At 40.8% G+C, this 20285-nt stretch overlaps 1 protein-coding gene across 5 annotated transcripts in view; it reads left to right on the top strand.

The window, feature by feature from the left end:
• SENP6 (SUMO specific peptidase 6) overlaps nucleotides 1-20285 on the top strand; it is a 74885-nt gene that overhangs the window by 2107 nt on the left and 52493 nt on the right. For 3 of the 5 annotated variants that reach the window (XM_085543739.1, XM_085543738.1, XM_015859045.3), the window contains exon 1: nucleotides 10906-11063. The exons of 1 other annotated variant lie outside the window; for it this stretch is intronic. In XM_085543739.1, coding sequence (XP_085399865.1) covers nucleotides 11006-11063 — 58 coding nt within the window. In that variant the 5' untranslated portion in view covers nucleotides 10906-11005. Of the gene's footprint in view, nucleotides 1-10905; nucleotides 11136-20285 lie in introns of those variants that run through there. One more of the 5 variants, XM_015859042.3, reaches the window with a different exon arrangement.

The following is a 20285-nucleotide window of genomic DNA, read 5'->3' as shown; positions in this document are numbered from 1 at the left end:
TTTCTGCTGTGCCTGTAATGAGATGTTCTAGGTTCTCCAAAATGGTTCTGTATCAAGAATGTCTTCAATGTAAAGTGCAAAATCCATGTTAAGGTGGCCCTAAAGTTTGACTGCCTGTTTTGAGTTCCTTGGTACTTCCATGTAGCTGCCTTCTGTGGAAAGTAATCCCTTATAAGTTGAAGAGTATTCTTATATAGTGAGGTATATTCTTTCTTCTCGGAAAGAGTAGTCAGGCATTGGAATGCACTGCCCAGGGAGGTGGTGGAGTCACCAACCATGGGAGTGTTCAAGAAACGTTTGGATGTTGTGTTGATGAATATGATTTAGCCGGGAAGTATTGGTAATGGTTGGACTAGATGATCTTCTAGGTCTTTTCCAACCTTGATAATTCTGTGATTCTGTGAAATATTTTATAAGAAATATGAAACGTTTCCTTCTCTAATTAACTACCTTTTATATTTTCTACATAGCTGGGGAAATAGATAATTGGTGTAACTATAAGCATGCAAAAAAATTACTCGTGGCCTGAATTTGTGCTAATGATGGATGATGTTGAAACAGCAGCTTGCGTGAAAATTTCCGCTGGTATTTATATACATGCAGTACTTCTATGTGCCACATTGAATTGCCTTTGAAGGCACATATACAATTTTCTAAGTTTTTGTGTAGTTAACTTACCTATTAAAGTGAGGTTCTATTTATGGAATAATATAGCACACTCTCTAGCAATATGTCGTCAAAAAAAAAATAAGACCCTATCACACAGACACAGGAGGAGACAGTAAGGTTGCTATGGGAACCTTAGCTCTAAATGGTCTGGCTTTTGTTGGCTTAAAATCTCAAACACTGTGCTGCATTAATTATGTTTTTGTTGAGGTTCTTTGCGCTGAACATGAAATCTGTTGGATCGCCGTTTCATTTTACATATACGCGTGTGACATTTTTAAAAACAAAACGACTTGTGTTAGCTAATGGAAGAAGGGCAGAACGTGGCTTTTTATCCAACTGAATTACAGCACTAAAGAAAATAGGCTCAACGGGGACTAGGTTTTATTCATCGAGCTAAATTTCAGCTATTGCTACCCTCAGTTATTGAATATGGCTCATGGATAGCAACAAACAAATATAGAATAAACAGCAGTGGGAGAGAGCTGTAATAAAAGGCAGGAATGGAGTAGCAATTGTCAAAGGAAAGAGCTGGAGAAATTTCTTTTGGAAGCATGGGAGGAATTTTGGTGCTTGTTTTGGTAAGGGGAAAGAAGCTGAAAATGGAAACTAAATATAAAGAGCCACAGAGAAACATTTGGGAATATTGGGAAGAGAGCTTGAACAATGACAGACAAGAAGCTGGAGGATTGATTTTAGTGCAGGAGCCACAGGGAGAAGTGAGACAAATGGATATAGAGACTCTGAAAACAAGGTGAGTCTGTGTGGTGAAGGGGAGATGGCAGCAGATGGGCTGCTGCTACATAGAGTGATGAGGGCAATAATGAGACTCAAAATGAATGACCCCAATTTGTGAAAATATTGTTAATCATATCCTGTTAATTATAAACCATAAAAACATATTAATATCTTTTGACATTTTTAGCATATACGCATATCTCTCCAGAAGTAATGCCTCCTATTTCTTTCCATGGAAACCAGAGCAGATACGAAGAGCACAATAATACTATTTGATAGAGCAAACTCTCAGTTAGAAAACACTATTTTTTAGTGTAGAAACATCGTATAGTATTAAATATCTTCCCAATAATTTTCTAGAATTGCTATTTGATAATTTTCTTCTTAGAAAGCAGCTCGAGAGTAATGAATGTGGCTTAATTGTCCTTTCTTAAGGATTTTCTTATTTCTTACTCTTAAAAATATTCTATTTTATTTGTTGAAATTTCCCGAGAACAATTACGATCATTATCCATCCTTATGGGTGGTACAGTGTCTGGAATTTTTACGATGAAAACTGATACAGCACTTTAAAACTTTTAGGTGCTTTAAGCTTCTATACCACAAGACAGCAAATAGAACAGATGTTAGTAGTAGGTATGCTCCACTTTAAATGTCACCATATCAGATGGTAAGTAGTTTAAACAGTCTGCTGAAATTTCACATTGTTTTAGCAACCATAAATCCTCAGTCGGAGTATGTACATGTTGAAACTGATAAATGACTGTAGTTTTTATCTCTATTTTGTTTAAAAATGAAGCCAGTCCTCACAATCTCAGTCCCCTTTATAGAAATGTACAGAATTCTGCATATTAAAATAAGCAAATTTAATTTACTTACTGTAATTGTTAAAGAGTTTTATAGAAAAGAAATAGACATAATTGCTTAATTAATCTTAAAAGCAACAGCCATTTTCTTCTGTCTCTAAATAGACTAAGTAACATGCCTATGTATGTTCACAATATACTTACTGACTGCTGTGGACTTCATGCTCCTAGAGAAGATGAATCACAGAATTATCAAGGTTGGAAAAGACCTAGAAGATCATCTAGTCCAACCATTACCAATACTTCCCAGCTAAATCATATTCATCAACACAACATCCAGACGTTTCTTGAACACTCCCATGGTCGGTGACTCCACCACCTCCCTGGGCAGTGCATTCCAATGCCTGACTACCCTTTCTGAGAAGTAATACTTCCTAATGTCCAGCCTGAATCTCCCCTGACGCAGCTTAAAACCATTTACCAAAGTAATTCTCATGAAGTTTTAACAGAAAAAGGAGTGAAACATCTAAACCAGTCTAATCCACTGGAGGCAAATCACACACCTATTACGCTTAGAGTACTTAACATCTCCTTCATTCTTGACAAATCAAAAATGATACTAATGACATATTTATGTGACATGGGTGTGTCAAATAAAGGGGTCTCTAGGAATTTCCAGAATGGTAGCAGCCTGACCCAGTGCATTCCAGCCTCTTGGCCTCCTAGCAGCTACATGTGACTGCTTGAAAAACGTAATCCATAATGGTACTCATTATGAAAAATACACCAGTGACAATCAGAGTACTTTAAATTTCATGCATGTAGCTACTGTGATAAGGGATGACATGTACCTGGAATGAATAAATCAGATGGTCCCACAGTGAGGACACTGTTATTTATCAAGGTACGTAAAGGCTTGGAGAATCTTAAAAGTTAAAATAACAAGCAAAGAAAACCAAACCATCCTTTAAATCAGAGATTTCATGAACTGGGACAGCATGCTAGCAAATACTTCAGTACTCACTATGAGTTAGCACATCTCCTCCCACTGAGATGCATTTGTGTAATGTAAAAATCTATTCTCTTTAACGTGTCCTGTGTCAAGACCCATATAACTTCCATCAGTCAAAATTCTCTACTCTCTCATGGCCAAGGCTTTACTCCATGAACGTATCTTACCTCTAATTTCTCAGTGATTGTACAGGGGCTAATTTGGTTATCGATTCATCTCTGGAGAAAACTTTACTTTGCTTAGAGCCTTTCAAATATACATCCCATCATTGGACAATTACAGATCACAAATCAAGGGGGTTGGAAGGAACCTCAGATCACCGACTCCAACCCCTCTGCTAAAGCAGTTCCGTACAGCAGGTTGTACAGGTGGGCATCCAGATGGGTCTTGAGTGTCTCCATAGAAGAAGACTATTCCAGCAGACTCTCCAGGCAGCCTGTTCCTGTGTTCTGTCATCCTTACCATAAAGAAATCTATCCACATGTTAATACCAAGCTTCATATGTTCAGGTTTTAACCCATCACTCTTAAATTGCTATGTGTATGACAGTAATTCATACTTCAAATAAAGAATGTAAATAATGACTTCAGAAATAACAATAAACATTCACAACTTTCTGACAGTGGAAATGATGCCACAGAATGACATCCTTCCTCTTGTGAGTGAGATGAAGAAGACTGAGAAGAACAAGAGCTTAAGCTCTGACACAGATGTCAAGGTCTTATGCATCTCTTGGATGTGTATTCCAATTTCCTGTTCTTGAGAATAAATGGAAAATTCTGATGTCAAGCTACAGTTTTGTTCATCTTCAAGGGAACAGCTGGCATACAGGATATCTAGGGAGAAAATGCAAGTGATAATGACTCTAGTAAGGCTTTATCCATTGTCCTGCATGGTATCTTAAAATTGAACTAGAAAAAGCAGGCTGAAAATACAGCAGTTTTTTCAGAGGGCCTGAGAAAGGCATTTGATTTAGTGCTGTTTTGTGCTAGCCATATTTCTGCTTGTACTTTCACTGTTAGTCCACAAGTGTTATAAGCCCCTAATGTAACAGGACTGAGTTCGTAGTGATCTGGAGAGATTAAGAGAAATAGTCTAAAACCAGCAAGATATTATGTAGTGATGGCAAGTAATCGTAGACTTCAGAAGGAGAATTCAAACAAACTACTCCAAAATGAGATAAAACTGGCTAGAGAACAACAGAAAAGGGAGAACAACAGAAAAGGAACAAGAAGTCATGCTGGATTACAAACTGATGATGATCTAACTGTGATTTTGTTGAAAATATTTCAGGCTATGTTAAGGGGAATTGCAGTATGTCAGAAGCAGGTGGCAGTCATTCTGCTTTACTTGACTTCAGAGAGACCTACATTAGTACTGTGTCCTGTTTGAATGTCCCACTTTAAAATGCAGGCAAGTTAAATGAATTCCAGAGAGAAGATTAAAAATAATAAATGGAAGGAAGGCTGAAGGAATTGGAGAAGAGGCTGAAAAAATGCAGCTGTTTTCCCCCAGTATCTAGAAGTTGCTCAGTGACCTCCAGTTAAAGTAGAAGAAGAAATTTCCTTGCAGAAAAGGTAATTCAGGTTAATACTAGGAAAAACCATCATTTGTGGATACTGAAGATCGATCACAGATGTACACCAGAGACGACATAAGCCTTTTTAACTTAGCTGTCTGCAGGAGGACAGACTGAATGGTCCTTTACATCTTTCAAATCCTTACTGTGTGGATTCTGTTCTTTGCAGTGTAGTTATTGCCATGTATAATTTTACTGATTCCACTCCATGGATGAGACTGAGTGCAGTGCAACCACTGAAGTACATAGACATAAACATCCATCATCATAGTTCAGATCTCTCATCAATTTTGTGCAGTGTGGAACAGATTTTGGAGGTTCTTCTGATGAGAGGGAAATTTGTTGGAAACAAACTCAGTGTCTTTGCAAGCACCATATGAACACATACACTGACCATTGGTAGGATGTAGTGATTTTTTTTGGTTCTGCTTTTATTCTGGTTATGACACAACCTGCTTTTTTGTTGCTTTTAATTATGCATTTCTGCTTGCATGCATGCAGGTTAATATTTGATGTTTTACAGGTCCTGGATGTATTTAATTTTAGAACCACAATTAAGATACATACAGAAATTACCTACATATAATACAGTATTGTTTGGGGAAAGATTGCCTTCATTGCTCTGAAACATAAGTATTCTTAAAACCTTATGGAAATGGAAATCTCATGAAACAGGCAGAGGAAAGGTGATCTTCCCCCAACATGTGTGATCCTGCTGAAAGAGTTTCAATTACGTATTTTCTGTTTATAGCACACATTTGTTTAAATTGGACAGCTCTACCAGCTTCAAAATCTCGAGGTAATGATGTGCTTAAAACTATTTTAAAGTTGACTTGGGTATATACCTTTGATCTGAAAAGCAAAAGATTAGAGATAGGATTCAATGCTGTATGTGCATACATAACATGTTTTGGATGTGGGATGTTTTTGGATGCCTTAAGGAAACAGTTTTAAGTTGAAAGACGGAGGATTTAGGTTGGATGTCAGGGGGAAGTTCTTTACTAGGAGAGTGGTGAGGTCCTGGAACAGGCTGCCCAGGGAGGTTGTGGATGCCCCGTCCTTGGAGGTGTTCAAGGCCAGGTTGGACGGGGCCCTGGGCAACCTGATCTAGTAAACGTGGAAGTTTGGTGGTCCTGCCAGGCAGGGGGGTTGGAAATACATGATCCTTGAGGTCCCTTCCAACCCGGGTCATTCTGTGATTCTGTGAAGTAGCAGTTTGTGCTTTCATTTTTATTATGGAATAATTTTGTTTTCCTGATTACGGTGTCTTTGAGTTTTATTTTTCATTATATAGTTGCATTCCTTATTTTCTTGTTGTGCTTATCCCATGCTAATGTTTTACATTTTACTCCCTTTACATCAATTAGAACTTCTGTTCTTTTAGTCAGATCAGGATATAGTTCAGCTCAAAGACCGGTGAGAACACATGTATGATGTTGGCTAATCATAAAGCTTGGATTGCAACCAATAGATATATTTGATCAGTTTGTATGCAGAAACATATTAAAATATTACAGCAAAAAATATTAGAGAAAGGAAAAAGATTATTTAAGATTAAAAACAAAGTTGCTACAGGAAACATACAGCAAGTAAGTGAATTAAAATATACAGAAATATATTTTATACCGACAGTTTGAATATACCTGTGAAGTATATGCCACCCTTTTACCATCCCCACAATTATTATCAAGTTTTATCATTAATGATCAATCACACCAAAATAAGCTGTAAAGTAATTGAAGAATGGAATTACTGAAGAAAAATGAAAAATACAGAAAATTATCCCTAGTATTTCAGATGGGATATTTTACATTCAAGTTAGAAATCATCATTCCTTCTTTTGTATGGCTCCATGTCTAAGTTTGAAATCATCGTCTTCCATAAAGTTTCACTTTAGCTCTCAATCACAGCTCTAACTTAGGAGAGGTGCAGTTTCCCAGTAGCTGTGCACGGTTCTGGGCTGTGCACCACAGTCTCTCCTGTTTTCCTCTAGAAAAATGTGGCCATCCAGACGTAACCCTGACCCTCCAGAAAGAAAGGTTAATTAAAGCACTTTACTGAGGCTGACGAAGCTGCGCATAACTTTTCCATCAGTCTTTTATATCAATAACTCTCACTTTGATGCTGAATGAGTCATAACTTTTTTTGGTCCAATGCAACTGCTTGATGTCAGTGTCCGACAAGAGAACGCACAGATTTAATGCAAAATTGTTTCTGAATGATTCTGATGCAGTAATGACTAAGAAGGTACAGCAGATATTTAAGCAAAAGCCACAGCAGTGAATAGCAAGATTTTTATTTTCAAAATACTCATGACACTAACAGAAGATCTAATAGATGTCTGTTTATTATGTTCATTCTGCAAGAACACAGCCTTGCATTTGGAGAGGCTGGACAGATTTGAAAGATGTGGTTCCTTCAAAAGAAAGATGTAAGAAGACATTTCAGATGAGGTCCCGATGATCTTTCACAGGTTATAATTACTTACTGTGTACTCAACAAACTATCTATGGTGTCAAAATTTCACAGAATCACAGAATTACCAAGGTTGGAAAAGACCTAGAAGATCATCTAGTCCAACCATCACCAATACTTCCCAGCTAAATCATATTCCTCAACACAACATCCAAACGTTTCTTGAACACTCCCATGGTCGGTGACTCCACCACCTCCCTGGGCAGTGCATTCCAATGCCTGACTACCCTTTCTGAGAAGTAATACTTCCTAATGTCCAGCCTGAATCTCCCCTGGCGCAGCTTAAAACCATTCCCTTTAGTTCTATCACTGATTACACGAGAGAAGAGGCCAACCCCAGCTCACTACAACCTCCCTTCAGGAAGTTATAGAGAGCTATAAGGTCTCCCCTGAGCCTCCTCCAGGCTGAACAATCACAACTCCCTCAGCCGCTCCTCATAAGGTCTGTGCTCCAGACCCCTCACAAGCTTCGTAGCCCGAAGTTTTAACAAAAAACATCCAAATCTTGATGCATTGTCATAGACAATGGGTACTTTTCCACCTGGGAATATTCTGGAAGAGTAAATACATCTGATTTTGCTTTCAAAATGCATAGAGGAAAAACAGGCTCATAAAGATAGAAGAAAAATATACATATATATTTAATAGAGGATATAGATGGTGCATCAATAATACATTCAAAGAACTGTTCCAAAAGCAGCAGTGGAAAAAACTGAAACATAATTCAGTCCGTAATCATTATTTTCTAAATGGCATTACTGCTAAACAGCTTAAATTTGTAGTCTGCCAAATGGGTTCGTGGACTGTAAATTACAAAGATTTGATTCAGAGTACCTATAAATTCCCTAAAACATCTATATTTGTTTTATGTAACAGTAAAACAAAATAAATGATGTATACAGCCAGAACTATAGAAGTTGCAAAAATGTGACCCCAATTCTATTGTATTTCTAAAGTAAGGAAATAGGATTTTGAGGAGTAATGTTCCCTGTTTTATTGGCTAACCTTACAAAACTACAGCTAAGAGAAGAACTAACTGGGAGAGAATCAGAAATATAAAGAAGAAAGACTTTTTTTTGCCATTTCAGTACTAAAAGTCATTTGTATTTATTAATAATGAGTTTTAATGCGGGAAGAGAAGGAAAAATGAGATTTGTAAGACGAAATAAGAATTTCTCTTCATCTGAGGCGCTAATCAGCTTTTCATTCTATGCAGTGCCTTGACAACACAGCAATGCAGATGTAAATGGTTGTAAATTCAGGATCTTAGATTACATCCTGGGGTTGTCAAACGTCCATACTGAAAATGGTCAACTTGTAGGGGTTGCTAAAGGTCAGGAAGTCATGGGTTGCTCTAATTTGTTCCTGGGTTCTTACTCAGAGAACTCAACTAACATTTGGACTGGGAAAAAAAATCCCACACTGTAAATTCTGTATGATTTTCTTCAGCATGGGTAGGGAATGCTCATTTTCTCATTGCTCACTCAGTTCTTACACATGACAAAATCCTGTGGTGCTAAGCAGAGTTAGGAGGCTGCTGGAAAGACTTGGCTCAATTCCCCTTGCACTCCCCCCTGATACTTTGCAAGCAAGCAAAAAAAAAAAACAAAAAAACAAACAACAAAACAAACAAGAAAGCTGAGCATAATAGAATAACAATAAAAAGCTTCATGGAAATAAAGGAGAGAAAGATTTTCTTACATACTAACTGTATGTAACTAAGTTCTTCACTAGGAGAGTGGTTAGGCCCTGGAACAGGCTGCCCAGGGAGGTTGTGGATGCCCCGTCCTTGGAGGTGTTCAAGGCCAGGTTGGACGGGGCCCTGGGCAACCTGATCTAGTAAATGTGTATGTTTGGTGGCCCTGCCAGGCAGGGGGGTTGGAACTACATGATCCTTGAGGTCCCTTCCAACCCGGGTCATTCTGTGATTCTGTAACTGCTTGTATCCTATGAAAAGAATGAGGAAAAAAAAACCCAACACGCAGCACACAACCAACAGAACATTGCAGTCAGATGTAATTTGAGGGCAGCTCTTCTGAAATCAACTGTGCAGCCAGATTAATACTGATCACTTCTTCCAGTGCTATTTATACTTGGATCTTTTCATGTTAGCTTTCTATTAAGCACATATGGTCTGCTGTTTTTTTAATATATAATTAGCTTGCGGAGAATTTTCCTAATTCATTTCCATTTATTATGAATGAAAGAGGAATATTTCATGATACTTCTTGCATGAAAATACATATTTTTTTTCCTACGAAGATTTTGAGAATGGATTAATGTAAATGTGGCAGCACTGATCCAGCTTTTGGAATTCTTATTATTTTTATTTTCATTATCTTATTTATCAGTTCTGGCAGGGCAGCACTCAGGGAGCAGTCTGACATCTTTCATGTCTTACAGGGCACCTCTGTGCTTTTAGTTGTTCTTCTGCATTTCTTTCTCGTGTCCAAACTAAGCACAGTCCCTTACGTGTCTTTAAGCACATTGCCTGATGGTCGGTATCTGCACAGAAACCTCAGGAATGAGAATCATTGAGAAATCTCACAGTTTTTCTGTGTCTAACTTTTATTCTTCATACGCACTAAACACTTCAACTCAACCTAGTTTAGGACTTTATTGGCCATACAGATTCTTTAATTTTCATCAGTTGTGGAAGCTTGCTTTTCAGTAATTGGTCATTAAAAATCCTCATTTCTGCAGTAAAAGCAGCATTAATGGAATACCAGCTTTAGGAACCTGTGAAATGAAGCTCTTTCTGGTTTCTGACAGTTCTAAATGGTCCAAATTTACCTTCCGGTTTTTAATAGATGTGCATTTGGTAGCTAAGTGTCCTGGGAAGCCTTTTTAAAATACAAATCCCTACATGCTAGAAAATAAGTATATTTTTATCTTAAAAATCACATCCATCTCGGGCCATGACTTGCAATTTCCGTGTAGTTGCCTTGCCAACGCTGTGCTTTCTGCAGAATCCCAGTTTTGCATTTAAACGTACCTCGGCCACGGAGAAAGTTGATTGACAACGGGCCGTGAGACCTTTGTGGCCCGAGCAGGGGAGGCCAGCAGGCCCCGTCCTGCGCGCTGTTCTCCCTGCCCCTTCGAAGTTCATTCATTTTTACGCAGTCCGATCCACCTCCTCACCTCCAAAAAGCTGCCGCCTCCGATCTGATCGGGGGGGAGTGCGGACCCGACACGTTCCCGGGCGCAGCCCTTACTGCGGCCATTTTATCGCCTGGGGGCCGGGGGACGCCGGCGGCCCCGCTCCGCCCGGGGACGGGCGAGCCAGGGTTCCGGGGAGGCCCCGCCGCGCCGTTCATGGAGGAGAGGGGCGGCAGCGCAGCCCGCACCGCTTCCTCGTCCTCCCCTTCGGCTCGGAGGCGCCTCCGGCGGAGCCCCGGCCAGGCCCGTCTCCCTCGCCGCGCGCCATCGGAGGCTGCAGGGCCGGGCCCGGCCGGCATCGGCGCGGGGGGCTGCGGCGGGCGGGCAGGGTGAGGGAGGAGCGGGCGCGCCGCCGCCGCCGCTTTCTCCTGCGCGAGGCCGGAAGGCAGCGCGGCCGGGCAGCCGTGCGCGCCGTGCGGGAGGAGGGCCGGGCCTCGGCACCGCCGCCGCTGCGGGTCGGGCAGCCTTCCGCAGTGGGGGTGGGTGAGCAGCGGAGCGCGCAGGCCGGGGGAAGGGCCGGGCCCCGCCGCCTCGCTGGGCGATGGAGTGAGGCAGCGCGGCTCGAGGAAGATGGCCGGTGGCGGCGGCGGCGGCGGCGGCGGCTGCAGAGACAGCTTGTTTCTGGAAGGTGCGTGCGCGGCTGGCAGGGGGAGAGCGGCCCGCGGGCTGCCTTTCCTTCTGGCGACCGGCGAGGGGCACGGTACGGACCGGGGGACGGGGGGAGGCGAGCGAGCGAGCGGCGTGTGCACCGGGGGGAGGAACGGGTCCCCTTGGGGGGACGACGACAATGAGAGGTGCCTCGGTGGCGTGGGGGAAGGGTGGGTGCCGTAAAGGGTGGCTTCGTTTGGTAAAAGGAGACCCGCTCTGGGGGAGGGCTTAGCGAGGGGAATTTCATTTCTGGTTCTTTCTTTCTTTCTGTAATTCTCGGGGCGGTGGGAGCGTGGCGCTCTGCCGGTCGGGGCCGGGCACAACGCGGCCGGGAGGGCGGCGGGAGCGGCCGCGGGAGGGCGGGGGCTGCCGGGCCGGCAAGGTTAGCGCGAGGTGAGGCATTGCCTGCCCTGCGCTGTGCCGGGCCCCGGCCTGGGCTGTGCCCGTTCCCCCCACCGAGCGGCCGGTCCGCTTGTGAAACGCTCGCGTAAAGGCCCACGTGGGGCTGAGGTTAATCTGGGGAGGGGGTCGCTTTATTCTTACGTTTTACAAGCCCCGTGATGAATCTGGCAGCTGCAAATGAAAGGAACCTTTAGCGGTTGTAAAGCCTTGAGTATTTATTTATTTTTTTAATTTGCAAGGTTTGGGTTTTTTTTTTTGTTTTTTTTTTTTTCTTAGCTCTTAATTGTAGAGCAAAAACTCTACTGAAATTCGAATATGTTTAACTGTTGAATCTATATAGTTTAACACATGGTAAAACAAATATTGCAGTCTCTCAGAATCGCTGTAAGCACAGAGCTAGATGGCACATGCTGATAGCTGCTCAATTTGTACCATGGTGGTAGGTTAAAAAAAATACATGGATGAAATAGATTGCTTCTCATGAGTGTATTTTAAGTCAGATCTAAGTTTAGCAGTTGAGATTTTGCGTGTCTGTACTGATAGGAATTGTCTTTTGCAGCTTTTATCTTCCTATACCTTATTAATTCCATGTTGCATTTTGTTCTTTTATTGCTGGAGGTTCTAGATTGGAATTTCTGCATAAACAAAATAGTATTTGTTCTTCTGAATAATTGTCTGAATTTCCAGTGTCCGGAAACTCCTTGGTCAGTAACTACTGTCCCATTACCTTCTTTCTGCCTTTAAAGCGTCTGATGGTGAAGCACAGATGCTCCATTGCAGGCACTGCGTTTTTCTCCCGAACTCTCTCCATTGAATACAGTGAGGATTGTGTGCTACTAAAGTGTCACAAGGATGTTCAGTTGCTGTCTTCTTCTGTGCACCTTGAGTGCAGACTGGTTGGGCAGTGGCTCACAGAGGATAAGCTTCATACGTAATATCCACGTTTCTTATTTTTGAGGTCTCATTTCAGTAGCAGTTACCAGCATGACACTGGGTAGCATCCTTGCAAGTTTCAGTATTGCATGACTGATGGACAGGGTAATCAATCAGTTTTGTGTTTCTCTGTTATTTGGGGTCACATTAATTTTAGCACTAAAGACATGATTGGGTACAAACCCTGAGAGTGTATGGGTGTATTTGCATGCATGGGTTAGGAATCTTGTGTGAAGAGAACTTAATGTGGGCAGAGGTAGCAAAAATATAAGAGGGTGGACTGAGCCCAGATAGGATAATCATACTGTAGCAGATCTACTAAGAGCAGTTTAACTTTGTACTCATTTGAAGGAGAGAAAAAAGAGGGTTTAAGATGTTACTTAGGAGGCTCTTAGAAGGGAGGGTTGACTTCATAGGGAAAAATAAAGGTATCTAAGATATATGTATGTAGATTTTCTAGCAGTCTTTAATCTAGACAAACATGACAGCATGTTAGATTAACCTGATGTTGTAGAACAACCATTATTTAAAGCCTGAATTTTAGACAAGCACGAGAGTGCCAGATTTGTGAGACAAGTCCAACATGGACAAGAGCAGGGATAAAAGTGTGTTGAGTAGGGGGCATGACTACAACTACTGCAAGGCTGTCATTACTGTGTGAGCCTAGAATTCTAACTATACTTAGTCTGAGCGTGTATGTTTCACAGTCTCCAGTGTCTGCAAGAACAGCATGCAGCTATTGTTTATGAGATGTATTTTGGAAGCTTGGAAGAGGGAAAACTGAGAATTCCACTGTCCATCCCTTCCATTAATGTATGAAAAATGCAGTTGTGTCACTGTAATTGCACTCAGTCTAATAGAAATGTGTGTCTGTGTGTGTGTGTGTATAAAATTCAGATGCTGTCAAACTTGTGTTGACTATCAGTCTGACTTAAAATAATCATGCAGTTAAAAGAAATTAGTCAGAATTTTGGTTTGGATAACAAATGTCCAGTAAGATACTGCTTTATTTTTCTTCTTATTTAGTGTAATAGATACTACTATGAAGAAATGCGGTTCTCATTCTGTTATCAAAGTGTTTCCTTTTAATATTTTTATTATTTCATTCTCCAGTAAAAACAAAGTATTCTTTCTGGAAGGGTGATCCTTGACTGATTTATCTCCTGTCTTACTGGTAATGCTGTTGTTCTACAGTGTGATTCATACAGATATTCATTTTGGCCAGTTTTTCCATATTATTGTGCTGTATGTTGGGCAGACTGTCTTATGGAAGATGTGAAAAAGGTCATTAGAATGATAATGTCTGGCTCTTTAAAGCCGTATTCATTATCCTTCTGCTCCTAGTTTTTAGTATCGATAAGATATTGTATATAGTGGTATACATGACCTGCATGCTTACTTTCTTTGTAATGTTGGGACACTTAAAATTCAAAAGAACTGAGAGTACCATATTATTTGTTATTTAAGCTGGCTTGGAATTAGAATTACTAGAACTTTTTCCTTGTTTTCTGGATTTAGTTTCCTACAGTAAGTTTTAGTCATGGGAAGAAAGTGAAGAAGTCTATGCTAACAAAGTAGGCCCCATGATCAGGAGTTCTTTCCTGTTTTGGAGGACCAGAAATTTGATGAGCAGAGATTGACATCTGTGGGAATTCATGTGCTTTTCACCTGGTAGTCAGACATGAAACGTAAAGCAAGGACTGACGTGTCTGTTCAGATTTAGGACAGGGCAATGTTAAGTGCTCGCTGTGGGAGCGGAGAGAACTATTGATCATTTCCCCTGTGGAAAAATTTGGGGAACTCTTTTATTCTGCCACTTTGAATGTTATTGAGCTGCGAGGAAATTGCCTGTTACCTATTACAGAAACATAGAGAAGCTTCATATTTAAGGCTGGAGAACAGAAATGATGAACTTTAAGGTATTCCTAAACACATTTATTTTGCAGAAGAGAATGCTTTTATTCCTTCCTGATTTCTTTTTTCAGCCTCCCAGTAGTTACAATAGTGATACTGAGAGCTAAGTTTGAAGTTTCTGTTGGAGGGCCTCCTCTCTAAGGAATGTGGCCAGTCGCTACCTTCAGAGCTGCTGAGAGACTCTGCTGCAGTCATGACAGGAATTTGCACAATTTTCATTCCATTTTCTTGGCTACAAGTTTCCTAATGGCAATAGAGAAAACGACTTGGATTACCCATTAGTAGCAGCAGCAGGAGAAGCTTCAGTTGTCAGAAGACTCCAGAAAGCTGCTTGGTTTTTCGTTCAGCTCACATGTAAAGAATGATCTTCGTATAATTAGAGGTTGAGGGCTGGTGTGTTTTCTTAAGGAAAGGTGAAATTCTGAAGCAGCACAGAAACACATAGTCTGTGTGTATGACTGTATAGACGGATGGTGCCATTTGAAGTGGTCAGCCTTTCCTGCTTGTTCATTATTTTTATCTTTGTGTGAAATACCTGATGAGAATAATACAAATTAGGAAGGCACAGCAGAGTTTGTACTTAGGTAGAATACTTGAAGATTTTCTACCTGTTATGACTCTTATTTATTTTTTCTTAGCAGTGAAATTACTGTCTTAAGTGTCTCCACTGCCATCTCTGATGCTTTTTTATGACTTCATGGAGATAGGTATTAGCTTGGAACTGAAGAAATATCATTCATTTTCTTCCATGTCTTTTTCAGAATCTGAACTGCTTTATGCTGTTGGACCTCTGGTCTCCATCAGTATCTGGATATGTTCTGTTTCTTAGGTTTGGTTGTGTTTTTTTGGTTTTTTTGGAGGGGGGGGGGGGGAATGATTTTCTACCTGAAATTCATGATACTAAGGTTCATGATAGGCTGGTCTCTTTTCAGTAGTGCGTGGGGACAGGACTAGGGGTAATGGGATGAAATTTCAGCATGGGAAGTTCCACACGAATGTGCACAAGAACTTCTTTACAGTGAGGGTGACGGAGCACTGGAACAGGCTGCCCACGGAGGTGGTGGAGTCTCCTTCTCTGGAGATATTCAAGACCCGCCTGGACGCCTACCTGTGTGACATGGTGTAGGGAGCCTGCTTTGGCAGGGGGGTTGGACTTGATGATCTCTAGAGGTCCCTTCCAACCCCTACAATTCTGTGGTTCTGTGATACTGATGCCTTTCTTATCTCTCTAAGTCTCATTCACAGTTTCTTCATGGCATCATGTCTGTCCTCAGACTGTTGTTTCACTGTTTCTTGCAAGGCTTTTAAGAACAGGAAACCTCATTCACTTAAGTAGTGTTGGCTGCTAGTAATGAGTGGGGTGATCTTCAACCCACTGGTTGAGAATTCTCTCGCAGCAAAATTAAATTGAAGCTGTCTCCATACTGTCCTATTTTTTGTATGTATCAATCTAACTTGAGTGGCAAGTGGCACAAAATGTTAATAAAATGACAAACTGTTTCTTAAAGCATTTAAAAGGATAGTTTAAAAAAAACCATTTATCTATTAATGCTCTATAAACACATGCTGTAACGCATTTGGTAGCACATTCTAAAATAATATCCTGTGCCTAGCTCTGCTTCCACATCGCATCTTTCCTTTAATTTTGAGGTGGGATTTTAGAAGCCCAGACTTCTCAGCTTTCTGAATTGGAAGGCACCTCTGTGTGATTTTCTTTTTTCTTTCTTTCTTTACTACTTTTTTGTGATGGGAACATCTGTTATTTGGTATAAGAGTAACTGCCTTGTGCAGGAGGTTTCATCTACTTTTGTTGGGGTTTTTTGGCACTTGGGTTTGCTAGGAAAGCATTAGTCTGCCCTCAGAGAAAGTACTTGATGGGTAGGTTGATGTGAATGGCAGCAGTTAGGTATTGGAGCGGGCTGCCCAAGGAAGTACATTTTTCTTCAGCATTTTTCTTCATTTAACTTCAGCATAGGAAGTTCCACATGAATGTGCACAAGAACTTTACAGTGAGGGTGACGGAGCACTGGAACAGGCTCCCCAGGGAGGTGGTGGAGTCTCCTTCTCTGGAGATACTCAAGACCCGCCTGGACGCCTTCCTGTGTGACATGGTATAGGGAGCCTGCTTTGGCAGGGGGGTTGGACTCCATGATCTCTAGAGGTCCCTTCTAACCCCTACAATTCTGTGGTTCTTGGACTTTTTCAAGAAGAGACTAGGTGTGGCACTGAGGTATGTGGGTTAGTGGACGAGGTGGTGATGGGTTGATGGTTGGACTGTGTGATCTTAGTGGTTTCTTCCAACCTGAATGACTCTGTGAAGGATAAATCAAATGTTTTGCACATATCTTACTTGCACGAATACTTTTATAAAAAGTCTACATGGATATTTTAATGCTTTGCTTCCTGTTTTTGTGCAAGGACAAAAAACATAGTGAATTGTTAATGTCGTGATTTCAACAGCTACTTTGTTGGATTTCAATACAGCATCAGACTTCTTTTTTTTTATAGAGCTTTAGTTGTGTCTATAATTGAGATAACTGAGGGATGTCCGAGCACCTTGTGGTCCTATGAAGTGAAACTAATCGCCAAACTCAACTTGTTGCTTTTAAATATTGCTTTATAATTGAGGGGTTGTTGGTGTTTTTGGTTTTCTTTTCAGTCATCTTTCATCATTTTGTCTCCTTCCTTTCCGCTAATATCTTTGGAATCCTTTTGTTTGCAGAGGAGTAGAGGTAAATAGCAGGAAACTTTGTGAAGCGTGCACACCTTCCTATAAGTGAGAAATCAGAAATCAATATCTTTGAAGCAAAAGTTTCCAGTGCTTCCTCAGTATGGCTCATTTTGCTACTAAGTGATGTTGGACGCTGGCTGAGAAGTCAGGGTTAGAGTGGCTGGACAGCTCGGTGCACAGGTCAGGGTGTGCACATGTGTGTGTATGTGCACTGCAGAAAGGAGCAAAAGAATGTGCATGAAAGCTGAAGATACAGCAGGAGGCTGAGAAAACAAGATGAAAAATGGAGATGCTGTAGAGGAGGAGGCTGTAGGGGTATAGGGGCAACTAGAGGGCAAATATAATTATTCTCCTATTTATTCTAGAAGATACTTCCATTGGGAGAAAAATAGGATTGGAATATTTCTTGACCTCACTTTCATTGCCTATAGGGTTTAAAGTTTGAGGTTTTTTTAAGGTAGGGTTGTGTTTCATAGCTTGAAATCTTCCCTGATGCTCTCTGTTGGTTCTTGCTGAAAGTAAAAAAATACATTTTTATTATCTTATTACACAGGAATGAATACTGCAATAATTTTTTTTCTCATTTATTTTTTTAAAAGCATGTCTTAGGCTTTCTGTTATTGTTTTCAGAGCAGCAGCAGAGAATGCATAGTGCTTTTAGGTGATACTGTTCTTAAGCTGTGAAGTCAAAGCTGGTGTCTTGTGTTGGCCAAATTGAGTGCTTGAAAATGCTGTGGTCAGAGGAGTAAATGGCACCTGCCTTCCTAGGTACAGTGTAGCCCGTGTTGATAGACAAATAATTAGCAGGTAGTATATATATATATATTTTTATATATATATATATATATATATATATATATATATATATATATATATATATATATACAAAACAAAGATTTCTTTGTCTTTTCACAAATATAGGCTCAAAGATGGTTTTGATTCTGCTTCTGAGGCCAATACAGTTCTTGGCTTTTAGGAAATGTGGCAAAGATAATGAGGTGTTACCCGGTGACTTAAAATCAAGTGATACGTTTTTACTTATTAAATCATTGCTTGATTTGGTCACACAAATTAGGCGATCTCTTCTATGAGAACAGGCTGAGAGAGTTGGAGCTCTTCAGCATGGAGAAGAGGAGGCTCTGGGAAGCCCTTAGAGCAACTTTGCAGTACCTGAAGGGAGTCTATAGGAAAGCTGAGAAGGGACTTTTATAAATGAAGGTATTAACAGGATGAGGGGGCTTTAAACTGGAAGCTATATACTAGATGTTAGGAAGAAATTCTTTACTGTGAAGGTGGTGAGACACTGGAATAGGTTGCTCAGAGAGGTTATGAATGCTCCTTCCATAGAGGTGTTCAGGCCAGGCTGAATGGGGCTTTGAGCAACCTAGTCTAGATGGAGGTGTCCCTGCCTATAGCAGGGGGGTTGGAACTAGGTGTCATTACAGATCTTTTCCAGCCCAAACCATTCTGTGACTGTAGGATGGAAGCTTTGTAACTAGAATTTAGTTTATTAGAGTGTACATTAGTTTGTGAGATATCTTTTGAATGCTTTAAACAGAAGGGAGTAAAAATGCTGCACACTTATTTAATTTTCTTGTACTGTGTTGTCTCCTTGAATCAAACTGGGGGTTTTGCCAAATGGGATTCAATCTCTGAGTAAGAGTGTAGTATAAATCAGAACACAGAACAGCTAATGGTTATTTGGGTAGTGTAACTAGCAGGAATGATTAAGAGCAAATAACTTAAAAAGTTGTTTTTTACTCTTATTTATGACATAATATCTGATGGATTTTAAATAACACTTTGGCAATGCTGTTATTTGAATAGCTTTTCTTTACAAGTAATCTGTGGAAAGCATTATGTTCTAGTAATATATGGGGATAGTTGGTTATTAAAATGATGGTCATAAAAGCATGAATACTGGTGTCTCATGGTTAATGTAAACTAGCAATCTGCAGCTCACAGATATCAAATGTGTAAATAATTCTTTCAGAATAAACTGTCCAGAGAATAGCGAGGTGATTGCGGTGTGATGCCGTTGTCTCGTACACAGTAATGATAAATTGTGTGTGTGGATTTCCTGAAGCAGTGAACCATGACATTGCTGCTTTTATCTTATCGTACTGCAACTCCATTTTGAATGTAAAGCTGCATGCCAACTATTTATTGGTTCTCTTTGCAAGGCTTAACGTTATTAACTGGTTTAGGCACAGGGACTAACAGAATGTTTTAAACTGATTACAGAACATACTACAGCTGTGCTGCTCTGAGGGCTCCCTGCCACAGGTGGGGGAGATTGGCTGCTCCTTCCCCTCTGACCTTGTCCGAATTCCAGCCTTGTGCTGCATCTCAAACTGCCCACCACCTCTGGGACTCACCACTCTATTGCCAAAGAGGTGGAACTTGCTGCTGGGTGCTGTATTGCCAGACTGTGCTTTGCCAAACCTCTGAGTTTGCTCTCTGAAGGGGGATGTATGGGGTAGGACAGTGGGTGGGCTTGGGGAGGGCAGACAGCCTCTGGGTGTGAGAGGTGTGGGATGTTCCCCCTTTGGTCTCTAGTGAGCTGTAAATTCAACTTAAGATGAAGTACGTAAGTTCAGCTTCAGAGTAAATTCTCTTGGGCAACATCAGCTTTACTCTGCCCAGGAAAACTCAATTCTTTTGAATAACAGGTTCTGCGTAGAACTAGTTTATGGTGAAGGCAGGAGACTAGAAGGAATAATTTATCAGGGTCAGGAGGCTGTGGTTATTCTCCTCTCATGGGTCAGCTGGCCTTAAAAAATATAATGGGCAAGTGCTGCGTAAGGTAATGACACTTTCCTGAATTGCTATCCAAGTAATTCCTATAAAAGAACCATTTGGGGCAAAAGGCACCGAGTGTAGGATATCTTTTCCTGGTTAAATCTTGAATGATTATAAATAAAGAACGGTAATCATTCAGAAACTGTGCGAGCCTTCCTGTTTTGTTTGTTTTCAAACCACTGGAGGTGGAGCAAACTCCCTGGTGTGTGTGTGTGTATAGACACATATTGAATCTAACTCGCCACAAAGATTTTTGGGAATGATAAATACCAATAGTGTTTGGCTGCTGCAGTAAAACATCATGCTGTGTGATGTGATTAATATTATTTAATCTGAAAAATTTATGTCTGTGAGAAACAGCTGCAAAAATATTTATTTTCATGAGATTGTTATTGTCTGGTGCCATCCAGCTATTTCTTT

Source organism: Coturnix japonica, chromosome 3, assembly GCF_054131305.1.
Source record: "Coturnix japonica strain WE chromosome 3, WE-NBRP24, whole genome shotgun sequence".
Classification (NCBI taxonomy): domain Eukaryota; kingdom Metazoa; phylum Chordata; class Aves; order Galliformes; family Phasianidae; genus Coturnix; species Coturnix japonica.
The sequence above is the reverse complement of the archived record's forward strand: the minus strand, read 5'-3'. Positions and strand labels throughout refer to the sequence as shown.